The sequence below is a fragment of the Salminus brasiliensis genome, chromosome 1, assembly GCF_030463535.1.
Source record: "Salminus brasiliensis chromosome 1, fSalBra1.hap2, whole genome shotgun sequence".
NCBI classification, from domain to species: Eukaryota; Metazoa; Chordata; class Actinopteri; order Characiformes; family Bryconidae; genus Salminus; species Salminus brasiliensis.
Window position 1 is genome coordinate 62,789,761 of NC_132878.1, and position 20,369 is coordinate 62,810,129.

The 20,369-nt window shown below is 39.9% G+C and overlaps 1 protein-coding gene across 6 annotated transcripts in view; it reads right to left on the bottom strand.

Annotated features, from left to right (window-relative positions):
• syne1a (spectrin repeat containing, nuclear envelope 1a) overlaps positions 1–20,369 on the bottom strand; it is a 165,590-nt gene that overhangs the window by 26,172 nt on the left and 119,049 nt on the right. For 4 of the 6 annotated variants that reach the window (XM_072685563.1, XM_072685603.1, XM_072685554.1 and 1 more), the window contains exons 89-114: positions 19,260–19,403; positions 16,849–17,052; positions 15,092–15,232; positions 12,915–13,037; positions 12,642–12,803; positions 11,276–11,476; positions 10,037–10,210; positions 7,787–7,978; positions 7,340–7,471; positions 7,047–7,147; positions 6,770–6,917; positions 6,224–6,349; positions 5,925–6,083; positions 4,944–5,168; positions 4,714–4,815; positions 4,225–4,344; positions 3,931–4,131; positions 3,643–3,816; positions 3,343–3,474; positions 2,557–2,753; positions 2,238–2,370; positions 1,828–2,010; positions 1,080–1,229; positions 750–926; positions 377–532; positions 89–244 (exon numbers count right to left, since the gene is read on the bottom strand). In XM_072685563.1, the coding sequence (XP_072541664.1) occupies positions 89–244; positions 377–532; positions 750–926; positions 1,080–1,229; positions 1,828–2,010; positions 2,238–2,370; positions 2,557–2,753; positions 3,343–3,474; positions 3,643–3,816; positions 3,931–4,131; positions 4,225–4,344; positions 4,714–4,815; positions 4,944–5,168; positions 5,925–6,083; positions 6,224–6,349; positions 6,770–6,917; positions 7,047–7,147; positions 7,340–7,471; positions 7,787–7,978; positions 10,037–10,210; positions 11,276–11,476; positions 12,642–12,803; positions 12,915–13,037; positions 15,092–15,232; positions 16,849–17,052; positions 19,260–19,403 (4,113 nt within the window). The remainder of the gene's footprint in view (positions 1–88; positions 245–376; positions 533–749; positions 927–1,079; positions 1,230–1,827; positions 2,011–2,237; positions 2,371–2,556; positions 2,754–3,342; positions 3,475–3,642; positions 3,817–3,930; positions 4,132–4,224; positions 4,345–4,713; positions 4,816–4,943; positions 5,169–5,924; positions 6,084–6,223; positions 6,350–6,769; positions 6,918–7,046; positions 7,148–7,339; positions 7,472–7,786; positions 7,979–10,036; positions 10,211–11,275; positions 11,477–12,641; positions 12,804–12,914; positions 13,038–15,091; positions 15,233–16,848; positions 17,053–19,259; positions 19,404–20,369) is intronic. The other 2 variants (XM_072685583.1, XM_072685593.1) reach the window with 2 other exon arrangements.

Below are 20,369 nucleotides of genomic sequence, written 5' to 3' on the forward strand. Positions count from 1 at the left end.
GTAGTAGATGGCAGAAGTGCATGGCAAATCTCTCAGCAAACAGGAACAGTGGACGTCTATTGCATTGTAATATATATCTTGAACCTACCATTTGGTCTAAGTTGGACCAGGACTGGTTTATTCCTTTTAAGGTATCCATGACAACAGTGGAAGCCTCCCCTTTTTTGTCTTGGGCAAGCACACGCCCTTTTTCCTCCACTTTCTCCAGCTCCCTCTCCTTCTCTTTCATCAACTCCTCCAGCTCCTGATGGGCACAAACAAATATTTACAATAAAAAGCACTGCTTGATTAGAGTCTTTAAGCTACATAAAATGACCATTTAAATGAAATTTCCATGTCCTTTAAAGTTTAAAACGCAGAGATATCTGGAGCATACCTGGCAATCTTTTAGTGCATTCTGGGCTGAGGCTACATCCTCTATCCTTGGTTTTCTCTTAGTTTTTTCCTCCTGCACGCCAATCCAGGTTTTCAGTGCCTGTACTCCGTTTTCATACTCAAGCCAGCTTTCAAGAAGACCTTCCAACAGCTGAATCTGAAACACATGTGATTATCTAGATTAGGATGCAAATAAAAGTGTAAAACATGCAAAAGGCTAACTAATGCAGATTTTCTTAATGTGCCACTACACCATATAACCAGCTCCAGTAATTAGTTATCCAGAATGTAAAACCACAATGGTAATGTTCACTCATTCATATGCCAACCTTTAATTTGCTAATACATTAGCAGGAAATTAAGACATTGCTGACCTTTTCAGTAATAAGCCCCTGCAGTATCTGCCAGCGCCGGTTCATGGCCCCCAGACGCTCAGCAAAGTCTGTCTTATCACTGCGCTTTCCTTCTACATCCTGACTGCTCATTTGAAGAACTGACTGATTCACAAAATCCACTGTCAGTTGCTTACAGGACAAGTCGATCCGAAATCCCTGTAAAATTCAAATATATTAAATGATATGGAAACGACGGCAATGTCAATGTGCTCTAAAGCAATATATTGTCAACCAAGAGCTCACACTCTAGTGGCTCACACATAGAAGTTAATTTGCTTCACATTTTTCACTTGGTCATTTCTCAATTACCTTATATTTTTGGATGTACATCTGCACCACCTCCGAACCCACAGCCTCCATGATCTTGCTCTGGTCCTCTTGTATAATGTTCTCCATGAGGGAAATCCAGCTCATTAGCTCTGTAATAGCATGGCGAGATGCTAGCTTCTCCATCTGCAGCTGTAGGGTGCAAAAATAACAAGCGCAGTCTGTTAATTTCCAACTACTGGGGAATAATATTAAAAGACACTGTATGAGTATATGCGGTTTATCTGTCTCTTAACTTGTTAAACCCTGTACATAGGCCTATACTTCAGTACTTTACCCTCATAACTGCATTACTCTCGTTATTGATATCAGCTTTATAGACTCTAAAATAGAAACCAGTGCGACTCCAAAAAATATGCTACAATTAATAGTAGTTTCTGCATTGGGATTAAAAGAATTATGAATCTAGGGTTCAAAAGCTTAACTGACCTTCACAGTTTTCACAAAAGCTACTGTTTTTTTAAGGAATAATCAACTGTACTATGTATATGTATAAAATGAGTAAACATACAAACAAGCTCCAAGCTAGCTATTATTTAGTAGCTATTATTTTAAAGTGCTGATAGGTAGCTATACGCTTCACTTATTTTTAAATCACATAGTTCCAGTTTAATACTGAAACAGTCAAACTTCAGATACTAAAAATGTCTCAGTTAATATATTTATATATTTTTTAATTGAGGAAAAGGGGCCTAGCAGTATTATGTTGATGTTAGATAGGAGTGGTCACCTGGTGAAGCTTCTCTTGGACAACAGGTATGCGTGTGAGCAGGTCAGCCCACTGTGTTTCCACCTGGGCCAAGTGGGATCTGAGTGCTGCTGTGTCTACCTTCTTCAGTCTCAGCAGCTGGTTGCCTCGGCTCAGAACAGAAGAGCGCAGAGAAGACTTGGCATCCACCTCTTTAGAAAATTCCTAATAAAAAATGCCATGGATGAGTGTAGGGAAACGTACAGTATATTTTGAGGTTATTGTAAGTTAACAATGTGGGACGGATGCACTGTTTATTGCTCATTGAACAAATAACACTTTCCCATTTTCCCAAAAGCCATGTAGTGGTTTTATTTTTAGCTTTCTTAGAAAGTTTGATATAACAATATAATGTTCAGCTTAATGATTAAAACCTTTGTCAAGCTCCTTACCAGAAAAGCATGGAGGTGGTCTCGGACTGTCTCCAGTTCCTGAGGCACAGTAACAGACTGAGTGCTCCAGAACTCGAGTCGGTCTAAAGCTGAAGCCAGCCACTGGCCCAGCTCAGCAGAATCACTCTGGTATCTTCAGGAACAACAAAAGAGAGGGCAATAAAACACTCACTTGTAGAATGGAACATTAAATGCGTACGAAACTGATACACAGGGGGAGATAAAACATAAATTGTATCAATTTCCACTGAGATCAATTTACTGAATGATGGGAGAAGGCAAAGTTAGTGGTGGGAAGGTAAGTGTTAGGCCTGCAGACCTAGTCCAGTGTTTGAGGGTGGAGTCGAGGCGGTGCAGCTCTTTGTTGACTTTGGTGGTGCAGCAGAGCCAGTGCTCTCCCAGCTGAGTGAGCTGTGCCTCCAGCTCTGAGCAACACACACTGAGCAACAGCTTCTTTCCATCCTCCAGAACCTCGTACAACTGCTGCTGCCGCTCTGCAAGACTGCTTTTCAGGTGCTGTAGCACAGAAGGCAGAAAGAAAAAACTAAGAAACAAGCAACAAAAAGTAAAATTAATCCTTAAATGCAAGTTATATTTTCTCCAACTCTTTGTACATATGTTACCATTCAAATATTTGGAGCAGCTTGTCATATTAACATTTTTTGTTCTTTTTTTATTTAATAACAGCTCATATGTACAGTTAAATATAACACACAACAAACTGTAGTTTTAGTAGTAATTAAGTATTTATCACTACTTTCAGAACATAAGGCATTCTGGAAATTCATTGTATTCTAACTTTATTCTTGAAACTAAATACCTTTCTCAGTAATTTTCCAACTGCTTATTTGAAAGGACAAGCATACACTACATGTCCCATTGCTGTCACAGATGTACAAATGCACCCACACAGCCTGCCTAGTGCCTGTGAAGAAGTACTGCCAATAGAATAGGACTATCTGGAGTAGACAAACATGAACCAATTGTCACTGTGCCAAATAGTAGGCTTGATCTACAGGGGTATAAAGCATTAAAGTATGAAAAAATCAAATAAACCTATGTAAATTCAGATGATCAATGTATACTATAAAAAACTTTTCCTTACCTGGTAAAGTGCAATTCTTTCACTGAGTCGATCTTCTGTCTCTTCCACTAGTCCCACACTGGGAATGCTGCTTTCCACTGCCTCCAGTTGCCTGTACACGGCCTGATAATCCCCCACAAACCTGCTCCACGACTGAAGCACAGCAAACAAAAACACATTATTCAACAAATAGCAATCGACTATCTGACAGTCTTGCAAGTAGAGTCCTATGCACAGTATGTATCTGCACTAATAAGTAATATCAGCCCAGTCACTTGTAAAGGCACTTGTAGCAACATAAAACTAAAGATACAAACACACCTCAAGGATGCCCTCTAGCTCCACTCCTCTCCTGTGGGCCTGTTTGAGCACCGTCTGAGCCTGAGCTACAGTCTGCTCCAACATCTGTGCCTCTCTTTGTACCACCACCCCACTGACCTGCCTGAAGAAAGCCTGGGTCAACACCACATGAGCCTCCAGGCCCTGGAAAAACTCCTGCACACACAGCGCAAAATGACATCAGATATCAGAAACAAGACAATAATGAAAAAGGCAGGCTGCACTGTGATGTGATAAGCTGAGATACATGCATCACTGAGCATGTCTTACCTTATGTTTGTCCAGAAGGATCTGAACCTCAAGGACTGAGCCTACAGTCATCTTCTGATCAGCAGCCATCTTGTCATGGGCTGTGTCAACTAATTCCTGCAGGTCCTGCAAGGCTTTTTCATACTGTGCCTTCAGAACCAGTGTCTGGTTTAGACTACTGCGCCGCGAGCCCACCATCTCCACCAGCTCCTCGTATACATCCTGCACAAACACAATGAATTATTTGTTCATTAATAAGTACTTAGGATAGAAAGAGCAGCAGACATGCTCCACAAGCGCGGATGGATGCTGCACCTGCAGTTTCAGCAGCTCTTGTGTTGACACAGGGTCTGGCTGCAGTGTTTCTCCTCTACTCCTCATCTCAGACACTCTCTGCTCAAACTCTCTTAGGCTGTCCTCAGCTTCTGCCAGAGTCTGTGGGCAGCAGACACAGAAAGTTCAAGCAATTTGTAGTGGATATGACAGCTTTAAATGAATTAATTACATTACAATTAATTAGTATTCAATTATTATGCATGTGTTAAGACATGACTAATCATAAACACCTAACATAAATGTTCCTGATTGTTTGATGAACTGAATGAGGTGTGTAAAATTGTTGAAAACACCATAACTGTCATAACTTGATTAATGTGTTTAGGGCAGACTGTAAGCAAATTCAAGACTGATCAGCAGGTAGGTTTCATATATTTGCTCTGGTCGTACAATAATTTGTGGTAATTCAGCATAAAGTGATGAAATATTTAGATGGATGCGTTTGTAACTCAGTGTGGTAAATCCAACCTCCATCTGTTTTGATGCTGGCCGGTCCACAGCTCCAGACATCTTCTGCAGCAGCTGTTGCTTTGAGTCACTCATAGCAGCAAACAATAACCTTAGTTCAGTCTGAGAAAGTGAGTGCATAAAAAAAAGAATTGTATTGTGCTTTTTAGTGAACAGTGCAAAAAGAAAAGTAATGATCTGTGCATGAAACAAGCTCTCAGTCTCACGCTAAAGCCCATCCGAACACAAACCTGAAATGTGACGTGTTCCTGCAGTCTGTCCCTAATACTGTCACATCTCTGGTCTAGCAACGAATCCACCAGTCTCAGTCTCTCCTCCAACCCATCCAACACCTCCTCAATCAGGTCATGACCTCCTCCATCTCCTTCACCCCACATGCTCTCAGCATCTCCTCCCATCGCCTCCCGACATTTACACACCTCCTCACTGACATTCTTCACCTCTTTGTTCAAACCCTGCAGGAAATTTGATGATTAGCAGACATTTTTTACTCTAAAATATAGCTTCCAGAATAGTGCATTATTTGATAGAATAATCCATTTTTCAAAAAAAATAAATAATAATAATTAATCGTGACTACATAAAGCAAAAAACAATTTTAATTTTATATGTTAATATATGTACAATATATGAATACAATATAAGCAGCACTTTTCTCCTTACCCCAAACATAGTCGATAAAACAAGCTTCTTTAGTTCTACACATTAGCTAAAGAGGAAAGTTGGTACCCACCCTTCAGCACAAAGCGCTGACTCAAACAGCACTGACTAAGTAGGCTACATTAACTGGAGAAAATATATTACGCCCAATTTTCAATTGTTGCAAAAAGGAAGAGCTACTAAAATGCTATAAACATCTACAAACAATACTTTCCATAAGAACTGGGGACTGTTTTTCAAATTTTATATAAGTTATATGTGTCTACTAAAGGATTCTTTATATTTTTTCTTCTTTTTTCATTTCAAAATGGATACTGTTTATTATATGCAAAAGGTTCACAATAAAGTACACTTGCATATGTACTTTGGGGATTAGCTTTATTTGCAAATCTGCAAAGCTACCAACATTGTGGAAGAACAATAAACCTGACCTTCTGACACTAAAGAAGCACTTAACACATTTGGCTGACTGACTAAATTTGGGCTAAGGAGAAAATTGTGTTAACTCTTAGTAAGTTTCTTTATGCCTACTTGTGGGGATCACGTCTCACCTCTAGATGGCACAGCTGAATCTCTGAGTCATCAGACAGAAGCATGGGGCCGGACAGCAAGGTGTTTTCCGCACTGTCCAGCCAGACTGCGGCTGAGGAAACGGCCTCATAAAGAGTAGTCTCCAGAGCCTGGGTCTGTTTATTGTTAGCTCCCCCTTCCTGTATGTAGGATACATAACATCAGGAGATCAGTGTGGTTCAATGAATCACAGTGCAGAACAGCCTCAAAAGACTGAAAATAAGATATAGTATATATTTTGACAAGATTTGGCCCAAGATTAACGTTTATCTATCGGCACCTCGGAAAGTTCCTCCAGTTCTTGGCTAAAAGTCTCAAATAGCGTCCTTGGGGAGAGGCTATCTTGTGTTAGTTGTTCCCCTCTGAAAATACCCCCTGGGCTGGACACTCGTGATCGCTGGTAAACCTACAAGATAAGACCATAAGTGTTAAAAGTGCTAAAAAAAAAACAAAAAAACAATGCTTTGGTTTCAGGTTCAAAGTCACTACACCTGCACGCACAATTGTCCAGCTCTGGTCTCTGAGGGCCCCAGTCCAGCACAGTTTGGCGATTTCCCTACTCAAACACACCTGATTCAATATAGAAGGTAATTATTGGGTTTCCTAATTGTGTTTGAATATGGAAATCATGCTAGATATGGAAGTGTGCTAGATTCCAGCTCTACAGGACCAGAACTGCACTACAAATGTACAATGTGCAGAAGTTCCACTGTTAGCCACATTCATGCTATGACTGAATGATTCTGCAGACCTGCTGCTGGCTCTTGTTTTGAAAGTGATAAGACTAGTGTGAATCTAAGATAAAGGTTTGAGATCATTGGTGTACCGAGCTAAGCTGCTCCTGTTGTATGGTGTTGAGCAAAAGCTGCAGCTTGGCGTTCAGGTCTGTGCTCAGGTTGTCCCACTTCACACTCATATGGTTCTGTGCGCTCACACTCTCAGCATGCTCATTTGAGTCCTGCAGGTCTACAGCACTGTACAGAGAGTAACAGATGAACGAGACGTTTGAGCATCACATGAACATCATACAGAAAAAAGTTAAATCAAATCATCTATTTTTTTTTTTATTTGCTAAAATTCTGAGAATGAAATACATATAAGACCTTTCTCCGTTGGGGGTGGTTTTCTGTAAAAGAAGCTGCTCCCCTCGGCAGGCTACAGACTGCACCAATTTTCTCTGCTCCTCCAGCTGGGCCTCTAATTCCTGCACAGTACAAAACAAATTATAACAGCATAAGTGAACCTGAAATTTAATTTATCTGGAGCATAAAGCAAAGCATGCAAACCTCACATTGCCTAAGGCTGTGCTCGTCTCTGTATCCTTAGTATATGCATTATAGACTTTTTTCCCCTCCACTGTAAGTACATTTTGTGTAAACAGTAGATTGGCTCATACCCTTTGCCTCTGTACAGTGTCTTGGTGTTGCTGGCTGCGAGTGGAACGGGCCTGACTGAGCCAATCCAGCACACTGGGGCTCTGGGAAAGTGATGAGTCCGGCTCACTGTCCTCCTGCTCCAGCAATGAACCCTGAGACATGAGGAAACAAAGCTTAGTGTACAAAGACCCCCAACATGTTAACTCTTGGGTTGTAGTGAGCTGGCACTTAAATCTAACAATAATCCACAAATGAATTTAGCAAAAACAGAGAATGTGAGGAAATGTGTTATTTTTGTCAATGTTTTTTGTCTCTTATGTTGGGGATACAATCCAAGATATGCTGCTAGAGGGGAATATAAATATAAACATGCATCCAAGAGTATGGTCATTTTCTTATGGAAATGGAAATGAATGAACTGGTGTGGTCTATAAAAGTAGTTAAAAATGGACATCCTGTATGCTGACCTGTATGTGTGTGTGTTTGTCCTGCAGGATGCGCTGCAGCTCCAGCAGGCTGGCTTTGAGACCATGCAGTTTGTGGGTGAGCTGCTCTGCATCTCCTCGCATGCCGACTTTCCCCTCCAGCAGCAGGCTTTCACTGTGCACAGACAGCTCAGACAGACAGAGCACCTTCTGCTCGATCTCCAGCAACATGTTCTGCACATGGAGAAAAGAGAAGAAGCATCACATTTAACAGATTCTGCCACTATGCTGTATGTCCTGGGTTTGTGCTGAGTCAATGTGCCAAAGTGTATAACACTCATGTTGTGATTCTAGGTTCACACTTTGCATTAAAACTGACATGAAATGGCATTAAAGGGTCTGCATACTACATGGATTGTTTCGTGTATTTTAGATGTTCTGCTGAGGTTCACTTATGACAGTTTTATGGGTTTAAGGATCAATTATCCAAATAACACAAAAACAATAAATTTGATTTGCAGCCTGATTGTCTGGACTGTATGGACACTTTATGTATATGTACACTATATTTTGAAACTATCAAAGAAAATTTTGGAACTTCAAAGGGAATGAGTTTTACTGAGTAAGGCTGTTTCCTGAAAAGGCATCTACCAAAAAGAGTTTAAGGCAAGATGCGTGCAAGTAAAACTAGCACAATTGGATGACATTAAGCTGGGCAGGAGACATATGTGAGGTGGGTAGTGGTAATCTGATTAAGATGGTGGGAGCTGGTGGTGCTGTCAGAGGGAATAACGTGTAAGACAATGTAGCCAGCAAAACACTGGCTAAGATTTCAGATGTCCCTTGGTGTCTCTTACACATGAAAAGTCTCTAACATGAGTCAAATATGGTTTGGCCAATTTGGCCATTATCATACCACAGTATATATTAGTACAAAACTATTTCCTTAAGTGCAAGTGCTTGTATTCCTCATTAGCTAAAGCCTAAAGCTTAAATATGAGTTTAATAGTTGCTACTGTAATAATAATAGTAATTACAATAGAACTAGGAGTGAGCTATTATAATATATTGTAATAATGTTATCCATCAATGCAGCAAGACAATACAGACAATATATTTTAAGTCTTTTATGTTGTTGATTTTTTGTCTTTTTACTAAATACTGATTGTGTAAAGCTGCTTTGTGACAACACTAGTTGTAAAAATTGCTATACAAATAAATTTGATTTGATTTGAATATATCATCCAGCACTAAAAAGCACTACTGTTATACCACAGACTAGACAGTAAACACTCTGATTCCTGCAATGCACTTCTATGCATTAAAGGGCCTCAACCACTCTGGCTTCCTCACAGGCTGACACCTCACTCTTGGGTCAAGGGTCAGTGTCTACCCTGCTGCTCTCTAATCTAAACACAAAAGGCTGCGCTTTTTGGCAGTCCTGGCAGTCCTGTGAATGTATATGTGAGGAGGGTCTCCCAGGAGAATAACTGCAGGGTGTCTAAATCTGAAGTACACAGGTCCAGCTAATCAGATTCACCAAGTCCAGTTCAACAGACTACACACAAAACTAAAAAACTAAGCTACCAAGCTTAAGTACTCAAGCTTAAGTCAAGCTTGAGTAAAAGTACCTGCCACATAGATATGGACTGTGTGGGCTACAGCATAGCCACTGCATGCAAGAACATTTGAAGGAATTTCAGAAATGCCTAAATTTTGCAACATCTGTTTTGAAGTGCAGGAGCTAAAGGTCAACCTTGTGCAAAGGTGACCTTGTGCAACAGATCTTTTTAACAACAGCTACAGAGAGGCCATTTCAGGTGAGGAATGTCCAGGCAGCAGGTCACTGTGTGTATAGTAAACTGCATATGTAAATGCATATCAAACAGTCTCAGGTTGATTGATCTCCTTTGAACTTTCATTCAAGGGAACGTCTTATTTTGATGGCCCAATGCAGATGCCTCATAGATGCACATTTGCCCTTTTACATTTAACAAAAGCAAACATTTCCCTACCCTAACACTCACTGTCATCTAAGACTATGGCAGCACACTTGAACAAAAATGAATATTTGTTCAGTAGCTTTGGATTAACTGTACCAACTGTGAAAAGCATAATGCAAACTGTGCATCACTGAATATAAATCATTATTTAATACAAGTATAATTCTGACACAATGCCACTGACTAATTCAAATAATGTCAAAAAGTAAAAAGTAATTAGGCTAAAAAGTAAGCTTTTTTTGCGTGACAGTGTCTATATACGAACAGGTTCATGTTCCATAGGCTTCACCTGACAGTCGATCAGCTGCTCCTCCATGTCCATATCCTCTGTGTTAGGCAGGAGGGCGGAGGTAAGCGTGGCCCGAGTGCTCAGCAGCCAGTGGTCAAGCTCTTCTGCCTCGCTATGGTAACGCTGCAGGGCCTGCTCTTGTCTCTGCTCTTCCAACTGTTCACTCAGTCGCTCCTGTAGAGGGGACAGGGACATTACTAGTTACTATGCGTTCAATGCCTTACTTATAAGTCTTTCTTAGAACCAAAAAGCAATTATTTTCTTGATTGATAAAAATAATTAAACTTTAAATAATGTCATACATAAGTGTATACATACACACACACATATATATATAGGGTGAAAGAGACTGGTCAGTTATTTGTAATTAGTGGTTTGTAATGGCTGCCAACAGGAAAGGAGACTGTTCCGGGTGATAAAATGTATACAAAGACCCAAATTAAGCATCTTTGATCTAGGATGGATTTTGTTCATCCTGATGAACATATCCATAAGTAAAGGGATTGAACAAACACAAAGTTTCTATTACAGATTAAGATTTTCAGAACAGTTCAGCAAAAATCAAATAAACATGATTTATTACTTATTCCAGAAGCATTCAATCAAACAAGAATTGTTTGATATCTAAAGCTTGCTTCTATGGATTAGAACAAGAGATACCAGGCTAACGTTGCTAATAAACACTAAACTGTCACAAAACCCATTTCCATAAATGAGATGAGAAATGTCTCTTAACTCACTCAAAACACATCCATATCTTAATTTTATTGGCACAGGCAAATCAAAGTGGTTTAGAAAACAGAATGGAAGTATGTCCATAAACACAACTTAAAATCATATACTTTATGTAGGTTTTCTATGTATTTTTAAGCAATATTTTGGAGGCAAATTAAGATGAGACTGGTGACAGCCTATGTGCAGTATTTGTTAGCAACATTAGCCAAGCATATGTTGTTCTAAACTAAGGAAGCAAACTTCAGACACAACATGTCTTGGCTGAGTACCTGAATCTGGGGTAAAAACAAATCATGTCATACAGATTTTTTGCAGAATTATTTCCTCTAAAAACATATTTCCCTTAATACTGCATTTATCAATTTTGCTGACAATCATCAAATGGCAGCACATTTACAAATATAAACTCAAATCTAACAGCTGAATTCTCAAATTCTTAATCCTAAACCTAAATCAACAAATTTTTTTGCACAGGCTACTCCGCCTAAACAGGTAGTGACTCACCTCCAAAAGCTGCCGTTTGCCAGAAGCTTTCATCCGGATGGTGGCCATGCGCTCCCCAAGCACTGTGAGTGTGGAGTGCAGGGCCAGCTGGTCCCCCACGTCCTGTTCTGGACTCTCCTCGTCTCGCTGCAGCTCTTCAGAGAAACAGGCCTGCAGGGCACTGATCTCATCCTGCAGCATCAGGATCTCATCCATCAGTGCCTAAAACATCAGACGCAAAACACATTAGAGAGAGAGAGCAAGTCGAGAGAGACAACAGAACTGAAAGATAAAGCATTGTTTTTATTGAAATTCGAAACAGCTTACTTTCCAAAGCACACGAGCTGCCATTTAGTCTACAGTGTCAATATTGTTATCTGAGCTGGTTCATTTTACCTCACTGCAGTAAAAACAAATCACGCTTTGAGCACCCCTTCATGGATAACTAAACATCTAAATTGTTGACAAGTAGACATAATAGAGCCATGCTGATTGTCAATGTAAATCAATATTACAGGGTTTTACACAAATATGATTCCGATCACACAGCATTAGGCAGTTGTCACAAGTGGTCAGGTCAAACAGAAGTGACCCATGTATGTGACAACATAACCAAAACTAACTAGTAGTTAAGATACAATACAGCTAGCAGTGAAATGCTTTGATGACTGTCCACTTACATGAAATGATAGGATAGCATATAAAAGAAGAATATATAACTTAAGCTTGAGTCAGCAATAAAAAAAAATACAGAAATTAAATGAACCTAAAAAAAGTAAATATAAAATAATATTTATGTATTTTACAGTTCAAACTGTTAACAATATGATTATTATGTTTGTTTTAAACTGTTATTGAGGCAGCAGTAATAACTAATTTCAATGGCATGCATTTAGGATGGGTCAGAAAAACCTTATTAACCATTTATTTTGTTTTAAATGGAAATGCAAAAAAACAGCTGATGCAAGAAGGGAAAATACTATTGTTTAAAATACTACTGTGGTTTGAACTATTATGCCTTGATTGCATGACAATTAAGCTCATCACAACATTATTAACCAGCTGACTACATTTCAAAATAATACAGTTAAATGTCAGTTGATTTTATTCATAGTTTTGGTTACATTCTTTGAAGGATATTGTGTATTTTCTTCCGTACTGCTTCTAATCTTTGTCTGACGGCCGGAGACAATGTCGTAGTACACGTTTGGTTGGGCGTTAACTGCAGCAAAATCGTTTTCTTTTAGAAAAATCTGCAGGACAAAATCTACTGGGGATAACAGGATGAAGCCCATGTGGTGTCTAAGGACAGGTTATACTGTTACATGATTAAGTCTGTGCATCTTAATGTGTGTCTTATCCCATCCGCTCTATCCGTCTCTCTTACCTGGTGAGCCGCCATCTGGCTCTCGGGGCTCTTGCCAGGTTCTAAGCCCTCGTTGAGCGAGGTCTCGATGGACTCCATCTTGGTAGAGACGGACTGGAGGGCCTCTTGGTAGTGCTGCTGTCTCTCCAGTGCCTCGTACAAACTCTTCTGCTTTTCACTGATCTGTACACAGACACAGAGAGAGAGAGAGAGAGAGAGAGCAGTCAAAAAAAGTACGAATGTAAGCTGCTTAGAGCACCATGGGGAAAAAAAAAACAAACACTAAATATTTACCACATTTTTAAGCGTTTCCCATGAGCGCTGCAAGTCGTCCAGGTTAGCTGAGGCACTGGACTCAATGGAGGGATCATAAAGCTCCTGTAAAGGAGCCCTACTTAATGGGACTCTTCCTGAAGCCTAAGGAATAGAGAATTTATATAACAGTTAGCAATGATATGCATGGCCAGTTTGTTTGTCTGCATGTAATGAGTTGCGAAACATGGTGGATTTCAAGAGCTGCTTGTCTTTAAGGATTGTTGATGTGGTTGTCTACACGCTAGCCAGGTGTTTAAGCATATCACCTGACTTATGTTGCTGAAGGCCTGACACTGTACACCACTCAGTACATGAAAATACAGTAACAGTATTTATTACTGAAATTTCATTCCTACATTCGTCCATACAAAAGGATTCTCATCACTGTACTGTCCATGGCAAAACCTTCAACTTGCGACTTTTGAGATTCTTAGGTGAGTTCAGGATCGTTATTTAGCTGTAGAAGCCACTCTCATTTCATCTGTAGCTTTTTGTTTTAACAAATTATGTGATGTTTACTTCCAGAATCGGTGTTCAACACTGGCTGTTGCCACTGGCTGCAATGCAAGCCCAAAGCATGATCAATCCACACCGATGCTTGGATGTAGGAAAGTTTTTTCCTGATGACTCCTCAAGGTGGTCATATTTGTGCAGGTTTTGCGCCACAGTAGAACAGTGCATTACCACTCAGGAATTAGGCTAAATCTTCCTATTGTTCCTTTAGGGTTCTGATTGGTCTTTCAAGCAATCGTACAAGCAGTTCCCTCTAAAGTGTTCTTGGTCTTCCTAACCCTAGCTTTACCTTCACCATTCCTGTTAACTCCTCTCTCTTCAATGACATTTCGAACTGAAGAAAGAGCTACTAGTATTTATAAAGCTTTGGAATTTTCATCAACTGGCCTTCCCTAACGACAACTGTGAACAAGCTATAATCCCCACAACCTAATTAAGTATAGTAAGTTAAGTCTGAGAGGTAAAATCTAAACATTGTACACTAATCTTGATTAAATATATAAAATATATAAAACTATAACAGTGTTTCATCTACAACAAAACATTAAAAATCAAGCAAGACTGAATCACAGAGAAAAACATACCAACACGTTTAATACACACACACACACACACACACACACAAACACAGACACAGTCAGCAGTGAGGCTGCCATGTGGATGACATTGGCCTCAGTAAAGCCTTTCCACTTGAGCAGTTATTCATTATTTCACAAACCCTGCGAGACTGTGTGTGTGTGCTTGAGTGTGTATGCTCCAGACATCCTGACATCATTAGCGCTTTCTACCTCACTCTGTGCCTCCCTTTGCAGTCTATCTTTATCCGTTTATATTTCACTATCCCTCTGCGTCTTTTGCCTGACTTCACTCGGCCATGTAGAAATCAGCGACACACGTTTGTTTCCTTATGAGCTTGACACATGGAAATAATTGCAAAGACTGTAACGAACAAACAGCTGGTGAAGTGAAATGGGTCAGTTAGGGAGATCAGTCAGAAGCAGCTAGAGGCAATTTATTTGAGGTGAAAGCCATAGCTGGGTACCTAAAAGCTGCTAAAAGGTAATTAGCTGAAGCCTGGTTGTACTATAATTATCAGTTGTTAAGGGGAAGATAGCACACAGCAAGGGCAGAGAAGAGTGTATGTGCTAAGGCAATATATATTTTCCCATGTTATGTTCTATGAAGTTGCATTTTTTAGTTTTGTACTAGAACTACGAGGCCAATATAGTTAACAAGTAATGGAAATGCTATATAGCTAACACAGGTGTGGTACCAACCCTGAAGCCTGAACCGGGGTTTGCACAATGCTGGAGGGGTATATTCTACTATTACTTGGTCGAAGGCTTGTGAAATAGCAGAATCATTGAATTAATTGTAAAACTATAAAGAATGGATTTGTAAATGTGACAAACTTTAATGCCTGAGGCTGTGATGTCTATGGTTGTCAAGACATGATATCTTCCTCCCACATTGGCAAATAGTGCCCCCCACCCCACATGCACGTCCAAAATATGTTCGATCTACCACAAATGGGGTATTGTGGAATTGTGTAAATGTGATTGTTCAATAAATTATCACTTTAAAAGGACCTCCGTGGAGAGTTCAGGGTGCGTTAGTGAGGCAAGCAGCAGAGCAGGAGGTACCTGGTTAAGGGATGCGTCAGCATTAGGCCCAGGGGAAGGGGACCGGCAGGCCGGAGGAGAGGATACCTCACTGTTGGTGCCCTCTTCACCAGACTCTTCCGTTACCGGGGAGAGGAGAGTATGACAGCGGCCGGCAGTCATCTAGCCATCCCACACAGAATACAAAAAAGGGGTCAGAAAGGAGGTGCAGCGAGAACTTAAAAAGTAACAGTGGTGAGAGAATCCCAAGGGAGGAGAGACAGGAAAAAAAGAAAAGAATAAAAGCGAGAAGAAAGAAGGCGAGGGAAGGATTTGGGTATTAGTAAGGATATAATAGGAATCCTTTTAGTACAAATCCATCTCACAGGAAACGATATTCAGAGAGGCTGAATAAGACGTGTTGAAAGGCGGAGGGTAGAGGAGTGCACTGCAGTGCTGTACAGCAGGGCCAGACACATTTGTTTAGAGCAGAGAGGACATGACTAAGCTCTTTATGGACGCTGCATCACTCTAAAGAAATGGATCTGACAGACCGACAAGAGTCTTAACCCTCTAACCACCAAGCTTATTATTCAAGTATTGACACAAATATATTATTTTAAGATGCTGAATGCTGTGAATTATTTGGCAACCACTATGAACGTTGATTAAAAACATGCTGAAAATGTGCTGAATATGAAAAACTATGTTTTATTTGGAAACTACTTTGCCTTACAACTTTGAGCTTAAAACCCACTGAAATAAATGGGCCTTAAAATGATTTAAGCCAAAACCTTATGTTAAAACAAAGTCTTAGGCATCAGGCAGTGTATCCTTAACTGTTTCTTATAATGACTGTTTGTAATATCGCTTTAAAAGAAGCATTACATGCTTTGGACATCTGGTTATATTTACTATCACTGTATACAATTCTGATTATGACAGCATTTTATATCAAACCACTCCAAATGAGTCTGTTTACATCCTGATCACTTCATTTAACCAGAACCTTTGAAGAAACTGGTTGAATTCCTCTTTAAAGGATTAACACTCCCTAAACACAAACAAACAAATAGCAAATCACTTAAGAAGCTGGCCTGTGCTGGCTGACAAAAGCTGAATTTATCTCCACACGTTCAGCCCTGTGCTACTCTGCTAAAATTAGATCTTTTAAACAATATCTCCCAGATTAACTCTACTGCAAAGCACCCTCCCTCTCACTCTCTCTCTCACACACACACACACACATACACCCTGTCACACTGGGCCAAAAGGAATGACTGAATGCTTGAGCAAGAAGCACAGATGGAATCTCAGCCAAACTGCGGTCAGCCTCCTCTCTCGCACTTAATGTGGAACTCGGCCCTGCTGGCTCGCTCTGTTTGCGAGCATTTCTTCGTGATGCAACGCGGAGCAATCGCCCAGCCGACCCAGAGCAGAACAGTTAGGAGAGTCGAAGCTGAATAACACCCTCATCCTGTTTCCTGACCCACTGAGAAACAACAGCCCTAGTGTATGACACAGCAGAGAGAAGTGGGGCATATGTAGCACTGCGCAGAAAAGGGGAAAGGGGCCAGCAATGCAATACTTCTCCACAGGGACAGAAAGAGAGAGAAGAAAACAAACAGAAGGGATTAGAAGAGTAGATGCTGAGTTCAGAGAGAGGAGAGAAAGATGGAATAAACACCCTAATAGCTAATGCTCTATATAAAAGAATCTGACTGATACTAATTCATACCATAGCCCCTGCCTGGGCATATATGTACACATGTGCGTGTCTGTGTGTGCAAACTACCTACCATGACAACAGAGGGGTGTGTTGCCGGGTGTTTGGACATCTCCATCTCCTCATCCTCCAACTCCTCCAGGCCGTCCGAGAGTCCGTCCACCTCGCTGACTGTCAGCAGCATGGTAGCATGTTTGGCTTTCACGGTCAGCATCTTGCACTTGGAGTTAAGGGCGGCTATCTGCTCCTGGTAGCCTTTTATCTTCTGGGCCAGCTCCTGTCACGACACCACATTACACACACCGTTCAGCCCTAAACCCTAAAGCAGTGGGGCACTCGGTTTAGTCCGCAGGACAAATAAACAAACATACTTGGTCCAGAATAAGTCCGGCATGGACAAGTGGGAGGGGGGAGGATCATGGACTAAGGCAGAGAGAGGCACCAGTAAGTTCAGCATTTGTGCATTTCTCTCTCTCTCCCTCACTCTGCCTTTCTCTGTGTCTCTGCCGATTTGCAGTAGGATGGGGGAAAAAAAACAGCAGCGGCTCAGTCAGACTCACAGCCAATCAGAGCGCTCTGGGGGCGGGACAGTCACAAAGCCCGGCTGAAGCATGCCAGACAGACAATAAGCAGGACCAGTGGTAGAGAGTGAGGGGGGAGGGGCAAAGAAAGAGAGGAAGACAGACTGAGCAGAGGCAGTACTTCCTCTCCAACTGGCCACACAAAGACACACACTGGCAACAGGAAATGATCTCAGAGAGCGGGACAAGCCCCTTCTACCCCCAAATTTCCTTCCTTCCACTTCCTCGCTCTCCACCAATCCACAATCAGAGTCACTGCATACAAATAGGGACTAGACACACAGAGCAGGACCAAGAAGGAGGGTGGGAGCTCATATTACAGATTTCTCTGGAGTCGCCCCTCCCTTGCCTTCTCCCTCTCTCTCTGTCCTTTTCACAAACACAGGCTATGCTCTGTTAATAAGCTCATGTGGGAGAGGGGAAAACTGCAGCATTCTGCTCTGCAGAGGAAGACTGATTCTAAAAGCAGTTCAGAGGCAGCAAGCCACCACAACTGAAACCACAAGCAGCACCAATGCAAAACTAAATGCATCAGATAAAGGCCTGTTTGCTATTTTTAATTTTGTGTGTTTATGTAAAGTACTGTGCAAATGATTTAAACAAAAAAAAAGCTCCTTATCTGGGCAGTAAGTGCTTTTCTCACTAAAACATTAAAATGAGAATATGTACAAATAACTATATAAGAAGTAGTGGTTTTATGTCACTGTGTTTATTAAAACATTTCCAAAGTGCTCCTCATGAGAGTCTAGTATTATTTATAGTCATCATTCAACACCTGATTTGGTAAATCAGGGTTTAATGATGTTAAATCAGGAGAGCTGGTGATAGAATTGAACACATCCTCACACTGGCTAGAGAAATCCAGAAGAAATCTGGAACCGAGCTTCATTCTTCAAACTAGCTCACATGAGATCAACTACTGTCTGCAAAATGTGAAATTCTTTTTAATACTTTACTGTATTTATGTTTAACTGAATCTGTTGTGATCTGACAGACATAAGTAAGACTGAATGAAATTCTTCAAAGGAAAAAGAAGAGCTTGCCCATTACATGTAGGAACAGAGAATAATTCTAATAAAAATACATTATTGACTGATGACTACATGTTTATTTAACAAATCTATAAAAATCTGAGCTGAATGGTAAAAATGTGGGAGAAAGATATATCAGGAATCCATGAACAAGCTATGCAGATAAAACTATACAAAATGCTACTATTGAAACGTTGCTTAAGAACATACAGTACTGCAGACTCCCCTGAAGAAAAGGAAACTCTCAGACTCATGCTATAAATTCTTGGAGGTCACAATTTAAGATTTACAACTACCTGATTGCTCAGGGCTAGTAAAAGTCAGGACAGAGGCTGTGAAAATAACTTGCCTAGTCAAGCCTATATTGCCTTTATTTAATATTACATGAGAACACCCACTTGCCATGGAATACCAAAGTGATAAAGTGTATAGATCAAATCTATATGTATATACAACTTATAAAATAAAGTTTTGTTTTAATTACATTTGTTATCATCAATGAGGGTAAATGCAAATAAATGGAGCACAATAATAATAATACACTTTTTAAATATATACTCATTGTTCTAAAGAGAAGACAATTACTAATACTAGCATAAAGATAGGAAGGAAATAAATATTTGTCAGCAACAATTGTAATATTCTTTAACAGAACCTGATGAATAAGAACCTGTATGTTTTGATTGCAATTACCTCATGTTTATCTTTGCGTTCAATTGTTTATCAAATGAACAAACGTAAATGTAAAAGTAAAAAAAAAACCTGGGTACAATGGACTGCAAAACTGCCCTAATTTATGTATGTGTGTGTGTGTGTGTGTTTATATATATTTGTGTGTACACGCGTGTATATAAATTGTGAGACGCTCTGACCTCATGATGCTGAATCTGTGTCTGAAGTTCCTGTATGTTGCTTGTAGCAACGGGGCGGTCCTGTATAACACGGTGGGCCTCTTCGATCAGCTTTTGCAGATTTTTCACCTCCTGTTCATATTGTTCATACTGCACCATGGCCTCCTAAAAGCACAAGGCCAGAGATACATCAGTCACAAATACTTCACCCTCACTGGGCTTTAGAACACAGTCTGATCTCTGACGCTCTATTACTGACATATCTAAAATTACGCTGTTCAACAGACACCCTCAGGTCTTTCACGTGAGCTGGAAATTCAAGGCCCTGAGTTTTGAAATCTATTACATCATTATCATTATATATTTTATTTCCAGTCTCCTAAAACACAGGTCAACAAAACAACATTTGACGATTGAGGTTTTTTAATACAAACACTGAAAGTTTTTAAAAAACTTTCAGTGTAATTAATGCCACTTTATGATTGGCATTAATTAGATTTATAAAAATAACAATTTATCATTGCATACTCTCTCATCCTCTTGGTTAAAAAAATATGTTTTACTGCATATTAACATTGCATTTACATTTATTGTTTATAATTCAGTACAACATTCTATTTTATTTTTTTTTTATTTCTAATACTGCAATACGTAGGAAAAGGTTGTTAGTTCTGAAATGTCCAAATAAAATCTTTTCTGAAACACATAAAAGATACAATGTTGACAAAAAAAATATATGGAGTCACTCAAAACAAAATATTTTTACTGCTGAGAAATGTCATATATATAGAAAAACAGACAGCATTGAGGTGTTAAGCATTACTGGATTACCCACTCTATATACTCTATAAACTATTGTAGCTTGCTATAGCCATATAGACCCTAGAAATCATATCAGTTGTGTCTAGTCTTTTTCCAAACACTGATAGCACTCAAAACCATTTAGGTAAGTATTGTATATAAGATCTAGATCATAAATTACAGACAGAGTACATATTTCTAAGTAAGTTACTGATTAGATTTGTGCATATGAATATCTTTCATACATTTATTTCCTAAACTTACCTGCAAATGTTTCTCTTAAATTTAAGGGTATTATTAGTAAATGTGTCACCCATGTATTGTAATAGA